The sequence below is a fragment of the Cheilinus undulatus genome, linkage group 21 (genome assembly GCF_018320785.1).
Source record: "Cheilinus undulatus linkage group 21, ASM1832078v1, whole genome shotgun sequence".
Classification (NCBI taxonomy): domain Eukaryota; kingdom Metazoa; phylum Chordata; class Actinopteri; order Labriformes; family Labridae; genus Cheilinus; species Cheilinus undulatus.
In genome coordinates, this window is record NC_054885.1 from 32360743 (window position 1) to 32384786 (window position 24044).

At 41.7% G+C, this 24044-nt stretch overlaps 1 protein-coding gene across 2 annotated transcripts in view; it reads left to right on the plus strand.

Moving 5' to 3' along the window:
- The first annotated feature begins 2521 nt into the window (after window positions 1-2521).
- The window catches only part of pdgfab (platelet-derived growth factor alpha polypeptide b), a 40958-nt gene continuing 19435 nt past the window's right edge, over window positions 2522-24044 (plus strand). For both annotated transcript variants that reach the window (XR_005991405.1, XM_041778607.1), the window contains exons 1-4: window positions 2522-3131; window positions 5693-5789; window positions 18891-19025; window positions 20168-20358. Coding sequence is in view for 1 of the 2 variants with exons in the window: in XM_041778607.1 (XP_041634541.1) it covers window positions 3069-3131; window positions 5693-5789; window positions 18891-19025; window positions 20168-20358 (486 nt within the window). In the remaining variant the exon portion in view is untranslated. The remainder of the gene's footprint in view (window positions 3132-5692; window positions 5790-18890; window positions 19026-20167; window positions 20359-24044) is intronic.

The window sequence follows — 24044 nt, forward strand, 5'->3', positions numbered from 1 at the left end:
GGAGAGATTTTAAAGATCTGATACCTTGATCAAGGGCAGCAGGAAGGACTGGAATGGAACTTGAACCAAAGACCCTGCAGACTGAGCAACTGCTGCTCACATATTACCCCCTTGGTGCCCTAATTTTAGAGAGCTTGCAGCTAAAGCCCCCACTCTGATGCCCTTTAGGTAGATCAAATTTGAAATGCACTCATGAGTGTCCTCTGACTAAACCAAAATTTTCAAAGTGCCTCTGAGGTGCCCAAAAAGAGGAAACAGTTTAACAAAGTGTCTCTTAAGAACCCTCTAAGCAGACAAAATTCGAGAAAGAGCCACTAAGAGGGGCCTTTGATTTTAAAAAATTTGAAAAAAGTGCCCTTAAGTGCCCTCTAAGTGGATAAAAAGGCCTCTGAAGTGTTGTATAAATGGACAAAATTTGACAGTGTCGTTGAATTGTCCTCTGAGTGGACAAATTTGACAAAGTGCCCTCTTACGTACCCTCTGAGTTGACAAAATTTGACAAAGTGCCCTCTAAAATACTCTAAGTAGAGTAAATTTGAGAAAGCATCACTGAGGTGCTCTCTGATTCAGCAAAGTTTGTCAAAGCGCCCTCTGAATTGCCTCTGACTGGACAAAAGTGCCTCTGAAGTATCCTCTTAATTGAACAAAATTTGACTTATTGCCCTCTGAAGTGTCCTCTGAGTGAACAAGATTTGACAACGTGCCTCTGAAGTGTCCTCTGATTGGACAAAATTTGACTTAGTGCCTCTGAAGTGTCCACTGAGTGGACAAAATTTAACAATGTGCCTCTGAAGTGTCCTCTGAGTGGACAAAATTTTACAAAGGGCCTCTAAAGTGTCCACTAAATGGACAAAAATTTGACTTATTCCCTCTAAAGTGGCTACTGAGTGGACAAAATTTGACTTAGTGCCTCTAAAGTGTCATCTGAGTGGACACATTTTTAAAAGTTCCTCCTAAGTATCCTCTTGATGGCCAAATTTGACTTAGTGCCAGTAAAGTGTCCTCTTAATGGATAAAATTGGCTTAGTGCCTTTAAAGTGTCCACTGAGTGGACAAAATTCGACTAAGTGCCTCTAAAGTGTCGTCCAAGTGGACAAAATTTTATAAAGTTCCTCCTAAGTGTCCTCTTATTGGACAAAATTTGACAAAGGGCCTTTAAAAATACGACGAGTGACATTATACCCTCCAGGGTTTCCTTTTCCTGCACAGGGTGTCCTCTCAGTGGACGACCCTGAAAGATCATGTGTCCAACAGTGAAGAAATACAGTTAAGTGCCACTAGCAAGTTTGTGCATGTTTTTGAGATAAATGGTTACAAAGTTTGTAGCTCCTCATCTGTATTTACAGCGTTCTTGTAGATGCAATTATATATATTTTTAAAATGTTGAATCTTATCCAAGTTTTGCAACTGTCTTATGTTAAATGTCTCAAACTTTTTTGTGCTGCTTTCTCACCACATACAGCAGGTGCCCTTGTTAACATTTCCCCCTGCCCTCAGTCCGCCACTGATGTAATGTCATGTGGGACTGCCCACATGTAGATCATTTCAAGAGTTGCCATTTCACCCAACACATTACTCCTGAATGATGACTGAATGAGTGAAGCTCCGTCCACTGTGATTTCAACTCTGAGGGGATGTGTGGGTGGAGTTTTCCATCATGCCCTTGGGCAGCGTGTTAAGATGTGTTTGGATGTTGTACAGTGATCCTTGCCGGGGTTCTTTTGGTCAAGTTTCAAGTGGATTGTGATAATTTTGTAAGACACATTTGCCCCATGAGTGAAGTTATCCACTGAGTTAGAGTTCCTAAGAAGGCATATTTTTCTGTAAATCTCCTCAGTAGCTGCTCAGTATTTAAAACAAACTTTAAATTAAATTTAAAACTTTTTAATTTTACTTAAATGGTTTTATAACCAGTACTTTTACTTTCACTTAAGTTCATTCTAACCAGAGTAACAAAGCTTTTACTGGAGTACGATAGTTTTCCATCTCTGATCCAGAGGAAATTTTATCTCTTTTCAAAAGACCTTGAGAAATTAACTCCAAATTTGTGGAAAACCAGCTTTGTTGTACCAGGATAGCTAGATGAGATAGGAAAATATGTCAGGATCTGAGGACCAGTAGAGAAAGACTGCTATAACAACATCCAGGTAATGGATAAGATCCTCATCACAGTACTGCTGTCCCATTGGCTCCTTTCCCATCACTTTCAATTAAAAAGAAACAATATTAAGACCATCAACAAGGCTCAATGGCATCTTTTGCACCTTCCCTTACAATCACTATCAATTACAGCCTGAATCTGTGAATGGGCTCCCTCCTGAAGAACGTGTACGCACACACAGGCTGGGGGTGTAGGGGGGGAATGGGGGGGGGGGGGGCAAGCTCTGGAGTCTTAAGTCATCTAACCAGCCAACCAGCTGCCCTCGCTGAATAGATGCCGAAACGCGAGGGGAGGCGCAACGGGCACGGAGCTGCTGGTTCTCTATATCCAGCGGCTCAGAGGCGCTCTGACTGCATTCACTCAAGAGTCCTACACAGCCAAGGACCTGCGCACACTGCTGCTGCAAGACACTGTGGATAGCCCAACACGGACAACTTTCCGCCTTGTGATTACCTCAGAGGATCTGCTGGTGTGGAATATAACCTTTAAGGACTATTTTTCCACAGATATAAAGTCTTAATTGCGCGTAATTCTAGCAGCTGTGGGGAGATTTTCTTTAAGATTTGGGCAGAAGTTTGAAGCCATTCGTAACAGGGTGAAGGACAAGTGCAATGCGCGTCAGCCTCGTCTCTGGGGATTGTCCCACTTGCGCCTGAGGAGCTACATGTCATGCTGCAGAGTCCAATGTGAATAACGAGAGACAACTTTCCAGAGCTTCTCCATATTTTCACTTATACAAGAATAGTGTCACCAGGAGACCCACCGAGCCCGCGGAGCTGCTCTGACACCTCGGATTCTCTCCCCGAGCTGGGGATGGTTGTGGATCCTGTGGGGCCAGGAGCGATTGTGCGGCTCCTACAGAACACCACCTTTTTCTTATTCGGGGTTAAATCGAATTTAAAGGGAGATGAGAGCTGCACTTTGTCACTTCCTGCTGTGGACGTCGTACCTGCTGCTGGCCACCTCTGAGGTAAAGTTCCCAGGACTCTGAGCGCAGATTGTGTCCCTCTGCGCTCATGTCACACTCACAGCTGCGGGGTGTATTCTAGGGCTGGGCAGCATGGACCAAAAGAATCACATCATGATATTTTTTAACCATGGCCAACACACACAGCACATATCTCCAGACTTTTTCAGCATTAGAATAGAAATCCTGCTCCACTAATATTCCAGACAAAGTCCTACACAGTGTTGAAGTTGCACAAAAACATTGGCAACATTTCAAGGCATTGAGTACGGTTCCAATACTCTTTCCTATATGTTTCAAAGTGATGAAATCTCAGTTATTTCATGATCAGTGGTGTCAGCTGTACAGCAACTAAATGATCTGCAGTCATCTGCAACCAAGAGAGAAAGAGCAATGTCAAAATTGCATTTATATGTTGGCAATATTTGAAAAAGGGGGTGGGACTTGCAAGGAGCACATTTCCACCCAATTTCCTTACTATTGACGACATAGTTATACAATTTTAACAGAGTAAAAGACTTTGTTTCCCACTTTTCCAATTATTGTCAACATATTTGTGCAATTTAGAGCATGTGACGCACTTTGCCTTCCACTTTTTCAACTATTGCCAACGTGTTTGTACAATTTAGAGTGTAAATGGCTTTGCCCCCACTTTTCATCTATTGCCAACATATTTGTGCAATTTAGAGAGTATGAATGGCTTTGTCTCCCACTTTTCAAACTATTGCCAACACATTGGTGCAATTGAGAGAGTGCGAAGGACTTAGCCTTCCACTTCTTTAAAAATACGGTCAATACATTTCTGCAATTTCTACAGTGAGGACTTTTCTTGCCATATTTCCAACTTTGCCAACATATTTGTGCAACTTAGAGAGAGTGAAGGACTTAGCCCCCCTTTGTTTCCAACTATTTCCAACATGTATGTGCAATTTAGAAAGCATGAAGGACTTTGCCATCCTTTTTTCAACTATTGCCAACAAATTTGTGCAATTTAGAGAGAGTGAAGGGCTCTCTCGCGCTCATTTTACCAACTTGTGCCAACATATCTGTGCAATTTAGAGAAAGTGAAGGACTTTGCATCTAATTTTTACCAACTATTGCCAACATATTTGTCCAACATGTGTGAAAGACTTGGCTGCAATTTGCAAATTTGATTTAATGAAAAATTGCCCAATAATGAGACTATAGGAGTTCTATTTAGGTTGCTGTGGTATCCAACAGGTATCATTTTACTAATGATACAGATGTTTATTAGAAGGAAATTAAAGCTTGCCAACAAACATATTTCTTAGTGGTTTTGACTGTAAAGGATGTTTTCACTAAGCATTAGGCCTGCCATCTTTTCCTTCTTCTATATCTTACCCTATTGTATTTAAATATTTGAATAGATTGTCCAGCCCTAGTTTGTACTAATTCTGGAGCACAGTCCCTACAGAGCGCACATTTCCCACTCTATAAGGAAGCAGAGAACAGCTCTTTCAATGCCTGGAGTAAGAAAGTGTGAGGAATACCTCTTAGCCTGGATAATATGCCTATAATTAAAAACCATAGTCATTAAAACACCTGAGTAAACCTGTAGCAGACCAGAGGGGGGGTTTGCGTAAAATGTACCATGGCTGTATTTACAGAAAGGTTGAATAAGATTCTACTTCTTGAGCATGAGCAAACAGCCTACTACTCCAGCTACTATGAGGGCCAGTGACTACACGCTTTTGAGAACCAACATAACGCTGCACTTGGACGCACATCGCAGTTATTTTTGGCTTTTGTGCCAAATCTGTTTGTAGCCTGAGCCAACTGGGCAAACGTTTTGGTTGCGCTAAGCGCTTTCATGGGAACCGCCGCTCCGGCCGATATAAATAGCCTCTGTTCCTGTAAGACTGCGCGCTTTGCTCGGCCTGAGGTGCTTGCAAGACCGCAACAAGTGCAGTGAGTTGGGATCTGCTGTTTACACGGGCAGACGTCGCCCCCATGGACCCAAATCCCCCAGAAGACGTTACTATTCAATTTTGACTCCCCCTGCCCATTCTAACGATAAAGTCAACGATGATAGGAGTCCTATGGGCTTAAAAGGGTCTATTTCTTCATTGGGCATCCATCTGATAGAGAAAGCCTCTCTTATATTATTAAAGTTAACCTTTTAATCGTCTTGCACGCCAGATACAGCAAAAGAAATCCTTTAAACGACAGATTTCACAGTGAAATTGTACTTATTTTAGAATTAGCTGGGCGCCGAGCTCACCACAGGATCATAATGAAACTACTCTAAACTTATCCTCCACGCTTGCAGCTCTGCTCCTTTGCAAAGCCCATTCTTCTTAAATTGCACAATTTCTCTAGGGGATTCAGCGCAGCTCCTTTCTCCATGTGTGATGGAGCAGAGCTGGAGCTGGCACATAGCTGCAAAGTTGTTCTAACGCTGATCTTCCTGTTGAATGTTTGAAGCCAGCACGTTTATTTGCACAGGCAAACAATTACGCACACGTTTTGCCACTGGCGCGACGCAGATCTAACCTTCGTGTGTCTTGTTTGATTTCTTTGCCCCCTCTACCCTCCCCCTGAAGGAAGTGGAGTTTCCCCAGGAGCTGATAGACAGATTGTCGCACAGTGAAATCCACAGCATCAGCGACCTCCAGCGGCTATTGGACATTGACTCCGTAGGTAAATTCTGCCTCTTGATACTTTTTTCTTCATCAGATAGGGTGAATTCACTGGTTCTGGGGCAAATTCTGTACATCTGTCTTCTCTTAGCTTTCTTGCTATGAATTTCAAGAAAACTGTAAACACATAGAGCATTTCTTCAACCCTGTAGATGCTGCTAAAGAGGGTCTTATCATGTTCCAAGGAGGAATGGCTGACAAAATTATTGAACAAATTTCTTTGCTCTGCACATTGCATTAGCTCAAACTGGATTTAAAAGGAGTTTTGCCATGCAAAATGCAAACACTGAGCAAAAACCATCTTATTCATGAACATCTTTGAGCTTGATCCAGGGTCTGCGCATTTTATTAAGTTTAGAGCCACTTACTTGGAGCATACAAAGCATGCACAAGGGTTTCAACCACAAGGCTTATATTTTTCATACTTAAGGCTGCTTATGCACTGCCACAATAAACCAAAACTGCAGCCCCCTCAATCTAGTCTCTCTTTGGGTGGATAGGACAGCATAAATACAACCAAATTTAAAGCATCCATCCACATACACAGTTTGTCCCGTTCAGGGTTGCAGGGAATGAGCCTATCCCAGCTGTCACTGGGCTAGAGGCAGGGTACATTCTGGACTGGTCGCCAATCAGTCGCAGGGCTGACATATGGAGACAAACACCCAGGCATGCTCACACTCACACCTACAGCCAATTAAGAGTCTCCAATTAACCTAACGAGCATGTGGTAGGAGGAAGCTGGAATACATGGAGAGAATGCACACACGCACAAGGAGAGCATGCAAACTCTGCACAGAGAGGCCTGACCTTCTTGTAAGACAACAGAGCTAACCCCCATGCTGCTGTGCAGCTCAAATTTTAAACATAGAATACATATTTTATTATCCTTTGTTGGATCAGTACAGTGGTGGGCAACTGGTGGCTGAGGGCCACATTGAGGCCATTTTCCTCTCTCACTGGGCCTGCAAGTTGTCATTGGTTACTCGTACAGTTAGGAGAAGAAATTAGAGATATGATTGGATGTTGTTCCTCATAAAATGTTTTATATGTATCATTATATGAGTTTATAGAAAGACTAAGTATGTAAGAAAAATATAATAGAATAACCAGTAAGTATTTGGATCAGTGTATTGAGAAAGCAGCTTAAATCCTGTTTATTTGAGCGTTACTATTGGCATTTGTGTACAAAAGTATAAATGACAGTTTAAGGATTTGTGATGAAAGCTATATATCCATCCCTTCTGTTAAATCATAGGCTTTTATTCTCCTCACTGAACACATTACATTGTCAACCTCTTACTAGCTGCTTCCAGCCCACTGAAATGATGTCATACCAGTGAGGCATGCAGTTTTTATTAAACAGGTACAGGATGAAAATTAAACCTTTTTGTGATGCACAGTCTCACTCAACCGTATCACCCTGAATTCACCGCATATTTTTAACCCTTTTGCATGAGCTGCTGTTCACACACGAGACTGTTGTTGTCACATCATGTAGTAAAGCCTGGCACTAAAAACAGCCGCACTATTATTACATCAGCCAGTATTATTGGCTGTAATAGTACTCTCTACTTTAGTATCAGCTCTAAAGAAAGCTTTCTTTGTTGTCACCTGCACAGTATGAAGACGTTATATATAGCCTATAGATGTATAAATATAATTGGCGTAGTGAGGCGGCATGTGATGGCTTTAGGATGGAGCCACATAACTATTATGTCAATTCATTTCAAGGTCGTTGCTTAAATAACCATAGGAGGCAAGCCTCTAGCACATGTGGCTCTCTTGTTAGTGCTGTAGTATTATTACTCTCCTTTTGGATGTGGAATACTGAAGACTGCAGCCATTTTAAATGTCAATATTTTTAAACTTATTTTAGCCAACACTGAGTTATATACAGAACCATGTCTGCTGTTATAGATCATCAACACTATAAGCTATTATCTGCTGGTATTATAACGTTTCACACCTTTTCTTTAAGTAATGAAAGTGTTGATTTTGTGTAATTAGTCATTTTGGTCTGGGGCTGCATGGTGGCAGGGCTTAGCGCTGCTGTCTCACAGTAAGAAGGTTCCTGGTTTGATACCTGGTCAGGGCCTCTCTCTGCAAAGTTTGCATGTTCTCCCTGTGCATGCATGGATTCTCCTCCTCTCACATGGATGCTAGGTGAATAGGCGACTCTAAATTGGCCTTAGGTGTGAGTGAGAGAGTGCCTGGTTGTTTGTCTGTACATGTCAGCAGTATGATTGACTAGCAACCAGTCCACTTGCGATAAGACAGCTGGGATAGGCTCCAGCAACCACACAGGGGACAAGCAGGGTAGGATGTGAATGGATGGAGTAATTTGAGCCTAAGAGTGTTGTAACATCAAAGTTTTGCAGCACAAAGTAAAAATCAGATGGTATCAATGCCAGTTTCTTAACAACAACAATGAAAATTAAAGTCTGAGGCACCAAATATTGGGTGATTTGTAGTAGTTAGCATTACTGCATTAATCCCTATGAAATGGAGGTCTGTAATAATAGTACATTAAAATGTCCAAAACTGCATAAACTGCACACTTTATTGTCCCTTTCAGCACACTTTGGTTAAGCAGCGGCAATGCTTCCTGCAGCCACAGTGATGTAAAACAAGCGCCTCTTACAAATGTCATCTGCAGCTTGTGTTGTCAAACATTGCCTTTTTTACTGCTCCTGTTTTTTCTTTACAATCCACGGCAAGTTACTTTTGTACCGTGGTTAATTCATTACATAATCTGCAGTATAGCCAAAACTCCAGATTTCTTTCAAAATAAAAGGCAGTTTCTATCTAAAAAAGGGGGCAGTTACCCTAAGAGTAACACAGTAAAATGATCCAAAATGAAACAAGAACGTTCGTTATACAGAGTACTGGGATTTCAAAACTTGATAAAAGACAACAGTGACAAAAAGAGCAGTTGCAATTAATTAAAGGAAGTGAGATTAATCGCGATCAAAATAAACATATACATATATCATATACATATCCAGGCAAAATCATGTACTCTGTCTAAGTTGCACATGTTTGTACACTTGCGGCAGCCTTTGGTTTAAATTTAAGATTGAAGATCTGAAGTTTTTTAAGCAATTTTTAAAAAAGACTGGATGTTACGTGTTTTTACAGCTCACAAACACAGCTATACTGCAGCTGTTACACATGCTTGGACAGTCAGTCAAGGATTTTGATCGTCCTCCATATTTGTATTTCTCTTGAAGTCATTCTGGGGGAAACTTTCTGTGAGATTATTACTATCTGTGCTGTCTAGTGTCTGTGTTCAGAGAATTATAAGACGATAAATTGTTTGAAACTGTCCCTTGTCTGTGGTCTTCCACGTATTTCAAATCCTTTGAAAGTCTCTTGTGTTGATTGACTCATAGATGTTGAAACTTTGACAGTCCTGCAGCTGTAGTGCATTTGATCAACAACAGCTGTTGTGTTGTCTCATTTTGACTGAAGTTCAGAAAAAAATGCTGCATTTTTTACTGCATAGTCATTCTCCAAAGACATGTGCATGACTGCAGCGCTGTACAAGTAAAGTAAAGAAATGACTGATGGATCAGTGCAGCAGTGGCATGCCCTATAATGCAGTTACTGTGATAGCTGCGTCTACTGTACACATGTGACTAAGATGGACTTTCACTGGCAAGCATTTAGCCGTGCATTTTCTTTCAGCTGCTGCAATAAACTAGCTTTATAGCATGCAGACTGCCACATATGTCGGCCTGTAAACAGAGACAGCAGCCTGCGGGTCAGGCGGGTTTCTCCAGACTCAGGTTCTTGGAGGTGCTGCGTCTTCGGCGGCGGTGGGGGACCAGGCTGTCTCAGAGTGTGTTAGATTGAGTTACAAGGGTGCTCTGGAAGAAGCTGTTTGCCTTCATATGAGCCTCTATTTACACAGGCTCTGGCCATATATCAAGCTCCGTGCTCTCCCTAAAGATTTGTTGATGGAAATAGGTAATTGCTTAATTTGCTTTAACTGTCCCAAATGATGTCAGCTGCCTCTCTGGTCACAGCTCATTAGCAGCTTTAACATTTATAGTCTGCAGAGCTACGTCAGGACAGGTATTTCACTCCAGTATCAGGTATTCTCGCCTCTAATAACCTGATTGCTTTTCTGATAAATGTATCAGTCACAACAATCAGGACTAATGTGTTAGATTTTTAAACACAAAGCTGAACTCCACATCAGTTTATCGGGCCACTTTAAGCCCAGAATAGATCCCTGGAGTGCCCCTAGCATGAGAGGAGGTGTTTATAATTGAATTAACATGTCTTTCTTCAAACAGAGGAATGTTTTGCGGGGTAACAGTAGTAGGCTGATTATTATTACGAGGACATAAATCTGTCTGAGGGCCAGCTCGGCAGCCCAGGCCAGCCTGTTAAAAGACCTTTGACGCCAGCCATAGGGGTATTTTCAGAGCTTTTGTTGCAGACGGCCTGGACAGTAAAGCTACCAGTATAGGCCGAACTGTACATGGGATGGTATGTCAACCTAGAAAGGAGAGGGCTGGTACCAGGAAGGTATAAGCTTGTCTTGTCAAGGAAAGTGGGCATTGTATTTGTGGTGTTTCCCCTCTGTTTAGCACTATGTCAGTTAATACAACACATTAAAATCCAGCTTAGGATCCCTTGTAACATCCTTAAGGGCTCATCTAGCTGCTATGTGTTTAGTGCCGCTGTGAGTACGCGCCCATGTCCTGCGAGGATGGTGTCTTCAGCTCTGACTGACAGATGAGATGACCCTGCTGAAGTCTGCAGATGGCTGTCTGGCCCCTAAGGGTGCTCCACTCTTCTCCTCGCTTTTCCTCTTCTTTCTCACCGTCTCCAGCCTCAGACGGCCCCCCCAGCCTGCCTGCTCTTATCTCTCGGTGAAGGACTTTGACAGAAAAGGGAACCTGACTCTTAGGGGAGAAGGCAGAGGAGGGAGTGGGGAATATTCTAGAGGTTGTATTCCAGCTGCACTTGGATTTGTTGTGCAATCTGTTTTGTTTCTGACAAGCTGGCAGAGCGTTTATGAATGATAGTGTCTTACCACTTCCTATTAACATGGAGTGTCAAAACAAAGTTATTGCATCTCATTCCTCTTTCCACACCCCAAGGAAGGATCTTCAACTTAGTGCACATATTAGGCAAACTCAAAGGCACTGATAGCTCAACCTACCATCAATGGTAGCGGGTTGATAAAAGTAATGTAACCAACTGTGATGGAGATAAACAGCCAAGATTGACGCCTGTTACTCTGTATGTTTTGACACTTAAAAAAAGCCAGACATGTCAGAGTGTTTGGGTGTTAACAGTGATGAATTGGCACCCCTGGAATTTTTCCAGAAATTTCTTCCAGAAATTGTTGCAGTTACAAATATTTTTTGTATATGCGTGTTTATTTCATTTATGTGCTTTGGAACAACACAAAAAAAACATGAGAAAAAAGCCAAAATTGACATAATTTTACACAAAACTTGGCACCCTTTTAAAACTGTGGGTAAATCATTTTATTTCAAGCATGTGATGTTCATTTAAACTCACCTGTGGCAGTAACAGGTGCTGGCAACACATAAATCACACCTAAAGCCAGTTAAAATGTATAAAAGTTGACTCAACCTTTGTGTTGTGTGCCTGTGTGTGTCACACGAAGCATGGAGAAGAAAAAGAAGAGCAGAGAATTGTCTGAGGACCTAAGAAGAAAAATTGTGGGAAGATATGAACAATCTCAAGGTTACAAGACCATCTCCAGAGATTTTGAAATTCCTTTGTCCACTGTGCAAAATATAATCAAGAAGTTTATAACCCATGGAGCTGTGGCTAATCTCCCTGGACGTGGACGGAAGAGAAAAGTTGACAAAAGAATGCAACACAGGATAGTTGGAATGGTGGATAAACATCCTCAGTCAACTTCCACACAAATTCAGGCTGTCCTGCAGACTCAGGGAGCAAAAGTGTCAACTCGGACCATACGTGGTCATCTGAATGAGATGAAGCACAGGAGAACGAGGAGAACTCCACTGCTGACAAAGAGACATAAAAAAGCCAGGCTGGAGTTTGCAAAAATTTACCTGAGTAAGCCTCAATCCTTCTGGGAGAACATTTTGTGGACAGATGAGACTAAGGTAGAGCTTTTTGGAAAATCAGGCCATTCTACTGTTTACAGAAAACAGAATGAGGCCTAAAAAGAAAAGAACACAGTACCTACAATCAAACATGGTGGAGGTTCAAAGATGTTTAGGGGTTGTTTTGCTGCCTCTGGCACTGGGTGCCTTGACTGTGTGCAAGAAATCATGAAATCTGGAGACTATCAAAACATTTTGGGCTGCAGTGTAGGGCCTAGCATCAGAAAGCTGGGTCTGTGTCAGAGGTCATGGGTGTTCCAGCAGGACAATGACCCTAAACATACCTCCAAAAGCACCTAGAAGAGACAAAGCCCTGGAGAGTTCTGAAGTTGCCAGCAATGAGTCCAGATCTAAATCCCATTGAATACCTATGGAGAGATCTCAAAGTTGCTGTTGCATGAAGGCACCCTTCAAATCTGAGAGACCTGGAGCAGTTTGCAAAAGAAGAGTGGTCCTAAATTCCATTTGAGAGGTGTAAGAAGCTTGTTGGTTTTTAGTTATTTTTTCCCAAGGGTGTGCAACCAAATATTCAATTGAGGGTGCCAGCAATTTTGTCTGGCCCATTTTTTAAGTTTTGTGTAAAATTATGTCAATTTTGGCTTTTTTCTTCTGTGTTTTTGTGTTGTTCCAATCACAGGAAATAAACACACGTATACCAAAAACATTTGTTATTGCAACAATTTCTGGGAGAAATGATGTATTTCCTGGAAAAATACCAGGGGTGCCAATACTAGGTCCATGACTGTACATACAGTAGCTCCATTATCAATGTAAATCTATTAGCTGCATAACCTACAAAGCTAATGGAGTATCATAAGCTTCCTTTGCTATGTCAAAATGTTTTCTTGAAGGATGAGCTTTTTCTATGTAAGTGGACTGTTTACTTCACCTAACAGAAAATTTAATCCTATTTAAAAACAAGAAATGTAGCAAATATTTCTGTTACACAGTACCGTTACACACTTAGTTAATTCAGTGGTGAGCACGTTATTTTCTAGGTCTTCCCAATAAACATCGCCACATGTTATGTGGTTTGAATTCTTTTATTATGAAACAGCCATATCAGGATATGTTTTTTCCTGCAGCAGCTTAATACAACCCAGCAGGAGAGAAATGAAACTCAAACCCCACAAATTCAATTAGAAAAACCACATGTGGGCTTGTGAGTCTTGTATTGCATCAGGCTTGTTTTAGGGTGACTTGGATGGTTGAAGAGCTTAAACATGTATTCAAATGTGGGACCCCTTTTAATTTTTTGTGATACCATGATAAAACGCCATTACTTCAAAGAGAGAAGAAAAATAAACAGTGATATAAATCTCAGCTACCTTTAACCTGAACTTTTACTTTGCCAAGTCATCCCTGAAACTGTTGACAATAAAGAAGTCGAGAGGAGAGACAGAGAGATTCATGGAGACACCTATTACAACAGTCAACAACATGCTGGCTATTTGTACAAGTATAGGGAGCGAGAAAAAGAGGAGGAGGAGCAAAGGGAGGGAGTCAAGGCCTTCAGCTAATGGAGGGAGTAATTTGCCGGTCATGAAAGCCTGATTCATGGTAAAGAGACTGTCTCCTGTCCTCTTTTCTCTTGTCTCAGTTTGACGACGCTCCGGGCGTGTTATTACTTCTTAGTCACCTGGAACTGTCGGAGAAGCAAACCCCTCACTCTACTTTTCCACAGTCTCCACCTTTCTCTTTAACACCCCTTTCTCCTCCTGCCTCTCTCCAGCTCTCCCGTCTCACAGAGGAAAAAAACCAACAGAAAGGTCCTTTTATTGTGCTGAAAAGAGGACTCCGCAGTCTATAAAGGGCTTCTTTATGCCCTCCCTCCCTTTCTCCTGTCAGCTCTGACACAAACTGTCTCCGGGTGGCCGCTGGTGTGACTCCCTCCCTCTCCCCTGTCCTTTTTCTGGAGATGAAGAGAGAGGGGATAGGTGATGTGGAGTTAGAGGAGGCACAGTGGGAGTTCTGTAAGCGACCTGTGGTGTTAAAAGGTTGTTAGGGAGGGAAATCAGCAAGTTATCACAATAAGTCCACCTGACTGTGCAGCTAGTGCGTTTACATGCAGTTAGAAAAAGTCTGTGACAGCTGAAGATCATACAAAGTTATGTTTCTCTCAACACAAGACACTGCAGTTTGAAATGTTCTGATTTATATGCAAATGTCTTAATCAGACCCAGACTGGACTACATGTTCTGAGCATACTCCACAGTGTCCATGCTGGACTCTGTCCTGCAAGTATAAGTGGTTGCATGCCTTGCATTTGCTCTTAGAGTGAAAACTGTGTACCAAATTTACAGAGCTGTAAAGCTGTCCATGTTTTCACTGTTTTCATATATAATCGGTTTGCTGCATGCTAGAACCGAAACCTAAAGAAGGGATCAAAAATTACTACCTCATTTGGGGCATATTGCTAGCTTAACATTAGCCACCATATTGTTTCCCCACAATGGATGCCAACCAATGGCAGGCTGTACTGTTGTCACATCATGCTTTGCCAAACTGCACCTCCTTTAACATAGATCCTGGTGGAGATGGCCTAAATATCTCATAATGAAGAGAAAAAGAGAGAGAGAAGCTGTGATTTGTCCCTCTGTGTCACTGCAGACAGGAACTGCTTTGAGAAATGGCACAAATACAGCCAATACAAAGTCTAAGTTACTTAATTTTTTCCTGCCGTTCTAATGACACCATCAACGCCTTCGCAGTCCTTATAGAAGCTTTCTTAGCAAGCCTGGAACTTTGTTGACTATCCCAGGTTTTTGAAGTTTAAATCTACACCAGTAACTCTGATATTGAGCACTTTTTTATCCATCTTTTGATTTTATCATTGCTGCTGCTAGCTTAGCATTAGCCACCATATTGTTTTCCCACAGTGGATGCCAACCAATGGCAGGCTGTACTATCGGCACGTCATGCGTTGCCAAACTGCACGTCTTTCAACATAGATTCTGGTGGAGAAGGCCAAAATATCCCATTATGGAGAGAAAAGAGAGAGAAGCTGTGATTTGCCTCTCTGTGTCATTGCAGACAGGAACTGCTTTGAAAAATGGCACAAATACAGCAAGTTAAAAAAAAGTGCATGGACTTCTGTGAATATTCTTAAGACTTTTTGTCACAGAATGATTACTTTTTTCACTATTTGGTCCCCGAGAGATAGGACAACAAGTCTGTGCAAAAAAAGTCTTACTCATCATTGTTTACAGTGTGTCATACATGAAAATCTTTGGGTTTGAATTTCAGTTTAGTTTTTCTTTTGTACGTATAGTGACATAACTTTTTGAAAATCACATGACATCACTGCAGCAGACATATCCTTAAAGCCCAGGCTGACCTGAAAAAAAAAAAGATGATTAGAGCTTGACTGTGCACTTTCCACGTTTTTAAAGAGTCCAAGCGAGACAATGCGGTGACAAATTGCAAATGCAAGAAAAAGATGATTATTTGTGATGAGCTTTAGAAATGCTGAGATTAATTTTAAAAACAAAGTGGGGGAAGAAAGTGTGCCAAACAGTGGTAATCAATCCTGCAACCAGTGCACCAGACTGCAGCCTCTGTGTATGGATGCCTGCTCCATTAACTAAGCTAAAACAGAGTCCAACAGCTCCCTATTTATGACCTGAGGGTTTCATCATCTTCAGTATGTCCACATCCCTACCTACCGTACTGGAGATAACCACATTTCTGCCAATGAATAGATTCTCCTCCAGTGCTTGTATGGGACAAGGACAGTCATGACCTAATCAAGCTTCACTGGGCATGTAAACATACTGAGTGTAGACATGTGTCTCCATATGTCATGCAGCAGGGGAGTTTATGTGACATATGTACAGTATTTCCCTGTGTACATCCATGCGTGTGGCAGCTCTGGCCTCATAGACTGATAGCTCAGCTCTTTGCTTAACTCCTGGCCTTAACACTTCCTCTCCCTAGACCTTTGGTTCTGGGTCACCGGCTGTCTGACTGACTGCACGACAGGCTGGAAAGAAATTCCATCCACTCTCACTTAGATGCACACATGAAAAAGAAGTCATCCAAAAGCAAATAAACAACAAATCCTAGAGGTGGACCACATATATGTGGAGGAAATCCCTTTAGAAGATTTTGGTCGAAGCACAAAGGAGCTGGAGGAGAGGAATGTGTGCGCCTGTGGCTAAGCTTTGTGGAGCTGGTGTACATTGGGTTTTAGCATGTTATGGAGGATAATAAGAGGGGTTTGTGTAGTCTTGAGTTGTATGTTTATGTTAAGTGTACAGGTGTAGGATTGTATGAACTAGGTGGGTGGGTATGCTTTACCCACAGACAGGTAGACCCACCCTCTTAGCAAACACTCTCAGACTTTGAGAAAGGGCAGTATCATCTGCGTACAAGCTTTATCGCTTTATTGCTGCTCTGGCACTCTTCTGTAATCCACCTCATATTCTGGGTGGGGACCAAAACAAGCAAGCTTTATCAGATGACCATGACTGGGAATAAGCTGAGCTGGCTATATTAGACTGCAGTTTTACCACTGCAGCATGACAAAACATGTACTTTTCCAAGCAATTGAATGATTGAAAAAGCAAATATTTCAGCTAAATGAGAGACATGAAACCGCTCATTAGGAGCAGAGATAATAGTGGCGGAGCACCACCTGTCAAATGACCACTTTTGTCTCTCCAGAGGTTGTTTGTGAAGGACTTTGCTGACTCACCTGAGTCTAGATGCTTTACTCCTGCTGGGAAAGTTCAGCCAAATGAGTGAGTGTGGCTGACACACAAAGAGTGCAATTAGAAGAGGTCTGCGTAAAAATGTGCATCCTGTATGTACCCGGTGTACTCAGCGCTGTTTACCTCAATTTTTGTCATCATCAGCATTTGCCATGTCTGCCTGCAAACACATTTAAGGAAACCTTAAGCTCTGTGGGAGTAAAACATATGTTATGCACAGCCAAGATATAGATAGAGACCTTGTTCCATTTTCTTCAAAACCTGAAAATCTATCTATTCTCATAGGTCCTGTTAAAGCTCCTACAGCCACATGTTAATATGTCCTTGAGCAAGACACATCACCCTAAATTTCACCCACTGCTGCTTCAGGAGCATGTGAATGTGTATAAATGGGATTAGCTAATATAGATGGCCATTCTAGAAGTCTTTACCATCAGTGTGTGGATGGGAATGAATAAGTGTCAATGGGTTCTAGTGAATTGGGGTGTAAAAGCACTTAGGTGGCTAGAAAAGTGTTATATAAGCTTTAATCCATCAACCATTTACCATCATTTACCATTACCAGCCTATTAATATTAAGCGTAACAGCATCGTGAATTAATTGCAGTGCACCTTCGACTGTTGGTTTGAAAGAAAACTCCAACAACTCATCTGCTGATGATTTAAGCACGTCCAGTAGAGATGCAATCCATGTTTGAAGTGTTGAAACTGTCAGGATATGGTTTTAAGAAAATATGTTAAACTAATTTGACAGCGTCAGAGCAGATAGGGTCCTTAATTTCGTCGACTAAAACAAGGACTAAAAATGTTCATCGACAGCTTTTTTTTTTTATCAGAAAGACTACACTTAGACAAGCCAAAAATAGATTTTTGATGACTAAAACTGACTAAAAGTAAGTTTACTTTTTGTCAAGATGACTAAAACTAGACTAGACTGTAATTTAGTTTTCATTGGACATTCATAATCCATGATATTGCTGTGGGTAAACCTTTCAAAATGCAATGCATCTGTATCTATTCTGCCCCTCAGCTGGATAAAGCAGGGACCCCAGGTTTGGCTAAGTGGATAGAACACATTACCATGATTTGGTACCAGATTTAGGCAGGAGAATAAATGCTTGGACTAAAAGTTAAGACTAAAATGTGAGGATTTTTTATGGACTAGAAGTATAAGGTTTAGAAGCAACTAAAATGTGATTAAAACTAAAAGGACTTTAATGTAAAGAATAAGACTGAGACTGCAATTAAAAATAGTGGTCAGAATTAACACCACTGCATTAAACGATTAAGAAAAAAATGTCAGACTTCATAGTGAAGTCATGATGTGCACAAATGTCACAATGCAAGAGAACAAAGTACAAAGAAGAATTATGGCAAAAAGTAGCAAAAAATATGCAAAGTGGCAGAAAAGAAGTGGTGAAGATGGGGTGAATAAGTAGCAAAAATGGGAAAAATGTGGCAAAAAAGGTAAAAATGGGTAAGAAGTGAGTAAAAAAGGAAAAATGGGGGAAAAGCAGAACAAATGGGCAAAAAGGGGGCAAAAAATGCATAAAGAAGTGGCAATAACATGTTTATAGTGGGCAAAAAGTGGCAAAAATGGGCAAAATGTGGCATATATGGGTTTAAGGGGGCCAAAGGTGGCTAAAATGATTCTAAGTGGTAAAAGTGGCCCAAATCAGCACAAAAAGGGCAAAACAAATTTTGCAAAAAATGCTGCAAAAATGGCTCAAAGGGGCAAAAAAATGGCAAAAAGGGCAAATATGGGCATAAAACGGAGAAAATTGGAAAAAAAAAAGAGAAAAACTGGTCTAAAGGGGCAAGCAGCAAACATTGGCAAAATGGGTGACAAGAAGCGACAAAAATGTTTAAAAAGATGCAAATTGGGTTAAAATTGTGAAAAAGGGATATGAAAAGATAAAAAAGAGTAGCAAAATGCACACATGCATTGACATCCTCAATCAATCAGAACTGGGGAGGGCCCATTCTCTGGGTTTTTCGGGGGCCCAGCCAGCTCTGTGGGCGGCACTGCTAAGAACCATATCACTCTGTGAGTAAAAGACACATGATGTGTTGTGGAGAGGAAGTATAAAACTTCATTAATGTGGCACATGCAGCTTCAGTGAGGTCTAACAAACCACCAACCGCAGTCTGTAGTGCTGGTTAACCTACTCATCGTTTTCAGACTTTATTGGTTGAATCAGCATCTTGTGTTTACTCCCTTCTCTGTGTGACATTATTAATAAGTCTGCCTTCTGTTTTGACGAGGTACGGGAAATGATGTCATCGAAGAGCCCAAACATCACAAGTACCACAACCACCATAAGAACTACTCCCGTCATCACGGTTACTACAACGACCTGAAGAGCTCCCAGCTCCACAGCCGCCGCAAGAGAAGCCTGGGTATGCCTGAATAAATGCATGCATGCTATATGCTTTACTGTACAGGCTTCTGGTTGCATCACGATATACATCACAACTTGGCACGGCTTATTTCAGTGTCATAACGCCCTAAAAATAACATCCACCTAAACATCACCCCTGAGTTCCCAGGAGATGAAACAGATCACTTTGCACTAATTTCAAACAAAGCTAATAGTTAGTGGCTTTTATACCACTTTTTGTGGATAAAAGGAGTCCTAATGAAGACACCTACCTGGTATTTATGGCAATCAAAGAATCATGAGAAACGAGGCTGCTGTGTGAGGTTGCTGAGGACGTCTGACATGAAGCCTTATAATTGGCCGGAGGCGTGCAGATCTAAGAGACACGCGTCAGGAGAGAAATTTATCCTTGAGCGTGGAAATTCCAGGCATACGAGGCTCAAGTTGCAGCTCGCCTGGGCTCCCAGTCAGATTTCTTCATAAAATGCCACGCGGTACGATATCTGATCGAGGCATAGAGGATACCATGTAGTGTGTTAAGGCTGGCTGAGTGTTCTTTACATCTCTCCCTGCAGTGCAGCATTTAAGACACACTGGTCAGATTTCATGTATGCGCTCCATATCATAAGTGTTTGATACTGTATACTATTTTGGCAGCTGTCCACAAAAGCCCTCATATCATCTTTACAACATTAAGGTATCCCACTGTACGCTTTCTGACACATCTTTAGGTTCGAGTGTCTGTCACTGCATGAATGCTTACTGCCGTCCTCTTTTCACTACAGCTAACAGTGTCAGAGGCCATTATTAGATTTCCCACCGACACACATTGAGGTTTTCTTGCCTAGTCACACTGCATTAACCCCAGTGAGTGCTTTGAACAAAGGAGCAGTCTCTTTATGTCTCACAGACTTGATCCCAAAGCTCCTTAGCTGATATGAGATCAGCTTTTGGGATAACTAGTCTCTTTAACAGCCTTAAAGGAGGTTGGGTGTGATCTGAGGTAAGACAAACAGCCCGCACATCAAGTGAGTCATCAAATAATGAGCAGTGAAGGAATGCATGAAGCAGCTGTGAGTGAAAAGGACAGATTACAACAATGCATCAGCGCGCTTCCATTCGGAAAATGTGTCACCAAACTACTCCCTGTCTCTCTTCCAGTGGAGGAGGCGGTCCCGGCGGTGTGTAAGACGCGGACGGTGATCTACGAGATCCCCAGGAGCCAGGTGGATCCGACGTCTGCCAACTTCCTGATATGGCCGCCCTGCGTGGAGGTGAAGCGCTGCACAGGCTGTTGCAACACAAGCAACATGCGCTGTCACCCTTCCCGCAAGCACCACCGCACCGTTAAGGTAAAGAACACACAAGATTGCCCATAAACACGTAAAGCAAGTCTAGGTGTGCCGACAACAATGCTTGATTACTTTGAATATAAAAGTATCAAAAAATTGGACAACCTCTTAGAAAACTAACATTCTCTGTAGTATTTCTGGTGTTTTCTTATCGCGCCTTTGTATCATGTGCACAGTTTTTTAAATATAATTTGTTGTAAAAATGACTTATAACAGGTAAGAAAAATTTTGGCTTTGCTGCAGGAGATTTCTGAAAGCAACATCTGTGAATTAGGCTGATATGGATAAAAAAATATGCTGCAAAAATATCCATTGTAACATGTATTTTTTTTTTATTTTAATTGTTCCTAAATGGGGTGGTGTTGTGAATTGGGACAGCCATGCATTCTTGCTACAACTATACATCAAATGAGGATAGTGCCAGAATTTTGCAAGGATATGAAGATGTGTGCCTTGAGATTTTGGCTTCATCTCAGGTGTGCCATTTGAAAATTATTAGCACATAGCACAGTGGAGACAGTTGTGAAAGTGCAACAGTCCAATACTAACATTTAGTCTTATAGTAGTCTCCTCGATTAAAATTGAACTTATTTTAGTCATAGTTTTTATTATCAAAGATTTATATTTTACTAAGGCTTAGTCTAGTCTTCCTTGTGTAAAAAAATTTACAATAAACATTTCTAGTCATAGTTTCAATTGAGGAAATTGAACTGATTTTCAGGACTAATGCTATGACTAAAAATGTTGGTCATCTACTTTTCTGCTAGGCAGACAAGACTAAGACAAGCCTAAAATAGACATTTGACGATAAAAACTAAAAAGTAAGTTAAGTTTCATCAAGTAGAGTAAAATAAGACTAAAATGTTAGTGCTGGACTTTTAAAAAAGACTTAAGTGTGATTAAATTTTAGTCTAGATTTAAAGTAACTAGTAAAATGAACACAGAATGTGAAGATATCCCTGCTTTAGAAGATGCTTTCATCAGAGATGACATGCTGTAGCGGGTCATTCTGGCACAACCTCCTAAACTTCCAAGGTGCACGGAGAATGAGGAAAATCTTGAAGAGAACATAAATTTACAGCAACATCTGTAGTTTAGAGAACAACTTTATAAGACCAACGCAGCCTACATCTGGGTCATGGATGACCCTGGATGGCCATGGATGCAAGTGAAATTGAATTGAAATCTCTATTTTGTTGTGTCATGATTAATTTTGCACATTTAAATGCTCCTAAATGTGCAAATTTAAACATTTTATCCTCTCATATCAGCACTGAAATGCTCTTAAAAATGCCCTTGGATTTTTTTTCTTAAAGTTAAAAACAAATGAAAGGTAAGGAAGCTTTGCTGAATGTCAGAATCTTCTTTAAAACTGCATAAGAGGGTTTAATTCTTCTGGTGAATGAGGCTCAACTGCATTGCAAGGTGGAACATGCTAGTCAAACATTGAATGCACCTCATTTATTCCACAAACACACCCATTCCACCACTTTCCATCTCACCAGGTAAGTAAATCACATGCAAGGCTGGGTTAACATGCCTCCCTTGCCTTCTCTTCCGCTAACCTTCCTCCACACCCCGTTTTCATTTCAGTCCCCTTGGCTGGTACCCAAACAGTGGGCACCTTAACTCCACAGCCCCCTCTTCTTCGACTACAGCCGATCACCACCCTGTTTTCTCATCACTCTATCCCATGTTTGGCAAGCGGCCAGGACGTCTGTGCCAGGTCTTAGGTAGAGCTGACGAGAGAGAGGACAGGCAGGGGCGGTTGTTGGCACCAGCAGACCTGCTGAAGAGTGGACCAGAGAGGGATGCTCCAGGCAGATACTAACCAGACAGACAGAAACAGAGAGAGATGGGGAGAATCTGTACCTTGAGAATGTCTGAGTGTCCTCTGCTGTCCTTCTGCTCTGTGTTTGTTTGGCTCTTTGTCTTTTTCTGGAAACAGCGAGTCTGGCAGAGACAAGGCGACAGAGAGGGTTTTACTGTTCTCAGAGGCCTGTTGGCATCAGGAGCTTTAAAACATGTCCTTCTGTTCAGGATCAGAGGAGACACGGTGGCTGGAGCTGAGTTGTATTTCTGCTCTATTTACACTACAGACTGTTAGCCGGCGTTCGGCTGTGTTTGGAGGTATGGGAGTTATGTGCTCTGCTCTGTACGAGTAAAAGACAAGCTGGGGATAAACAGGAAAGCCCAGAACACTCTGACTGTGTTTGTGTTTCTCTACGAGCCCGTCTGTTCACTGTTGTCTCTTCAATCATGGTGATCTTGTCCGGCTGTGGGCACCGTGAGATTGCTTTCTCAACTGCTCCTCACGCAGGGTTTTAGCAGCACCGCCTGGATGGGGCATAAAAGTAATAAAACAAATACCAACCCCACCTGCTGCTGCCTCCTTCCCCTTATTGGCACGCTGGCACAGAACAGGAAGGTTTTAGTATCTTTGACCTCATTTTGAGCTGTAAAGCAGGAACAGTAAGATCTAGTAGGATTGGGCTGATTTTTACGAGATTGTCCCTCTTTACAGTTTGGAGGAACTGGTCCTGGACCCTGGTTGGCACAGCTGTTTACCCAGATCATCTGCTGCTGCTGACTACGTTTAAAAGCACTGATAAGCACCAGCAATGCAACTGTTAACATGAAACCACCAAGTCTGATCTCTCCTTTAGGTTTTCTTCAAAAACAGGCAACCCCTGACTAAACCTCTACCACTATTTTCCTCATTTAGACTGGCTCAGCCTTCAGCTCTTATTTTTGGTCCCTGCAGAGTGATATTACAACAAGCTAGTTAGTCTCTGGTTGTGTCCAAAATCACACACTACTGACGACAGTGCTCTGAAAAAGGTATCTGGGGATCATCAAGATGTTTTTTGTCAAATATGAGATGAGCCTTTGTGTTTTGGTTAGCAGTGGTTTTTGCCTTGGAACTCTCCCATGGATGCCATTCTTGCTCACTCTCTTTCTTACTGTTGAATCATAACCTTTGACCTTAACTGAGTCAAGTGAGGAATGCTACAACAATATAGTTACCAAACAGTTCATCTCAATACTGTCTGTTATTAGCTCATGTTAGTGTCTTCATTGAAAGTTAACAGCCAATAACATGCTGTATTTTTCTTCATTTTGAAGTAAATTTCCTAAGTCTATCATCTTTAGTGGCCTACAGGTCATTAAACGCATCGTAACTGAGAGATTTGTGCCAGAAAACAGTAAAAATAATCCCCAACTTCTGTCTCTCTGTTCTGGCACAGAGCCAGGCAGCTGCACTCTGACTAGAGTTCACCATAAGGTCAGGGTGCAGTCTAATGCTGAAGTGCTTGTCAATTTTTTTACTTGAACCAGATGCAGCAGGATCAAATGTCTTATCTGTTGAATTTACCGTATTTCACTTGTCTTTAGTCCTGGGTGATTAAAAAGAAGCTGACTGTGGCTTTGTCTCTCTCAAAGCAGCAATGGTTCAATCCCTCCTGTCCGTTAGTGTCTGATGCTGAAGTTTAGAAAGGTACCCAGTGTGTTCTATTCTATCACAACAGAAGTCTCCAATGCTTATTATCATTGAAGACTTTTATTTTGAAAAGCAACATCAGGAAATGAGGTGTTTTTAACAGCAACTTAACAAAAAGACATCTAGTATTTCTTGTGAGTGGGCGTGGCTTCAGATGATTCAACTGACACGCCCACACCATCCT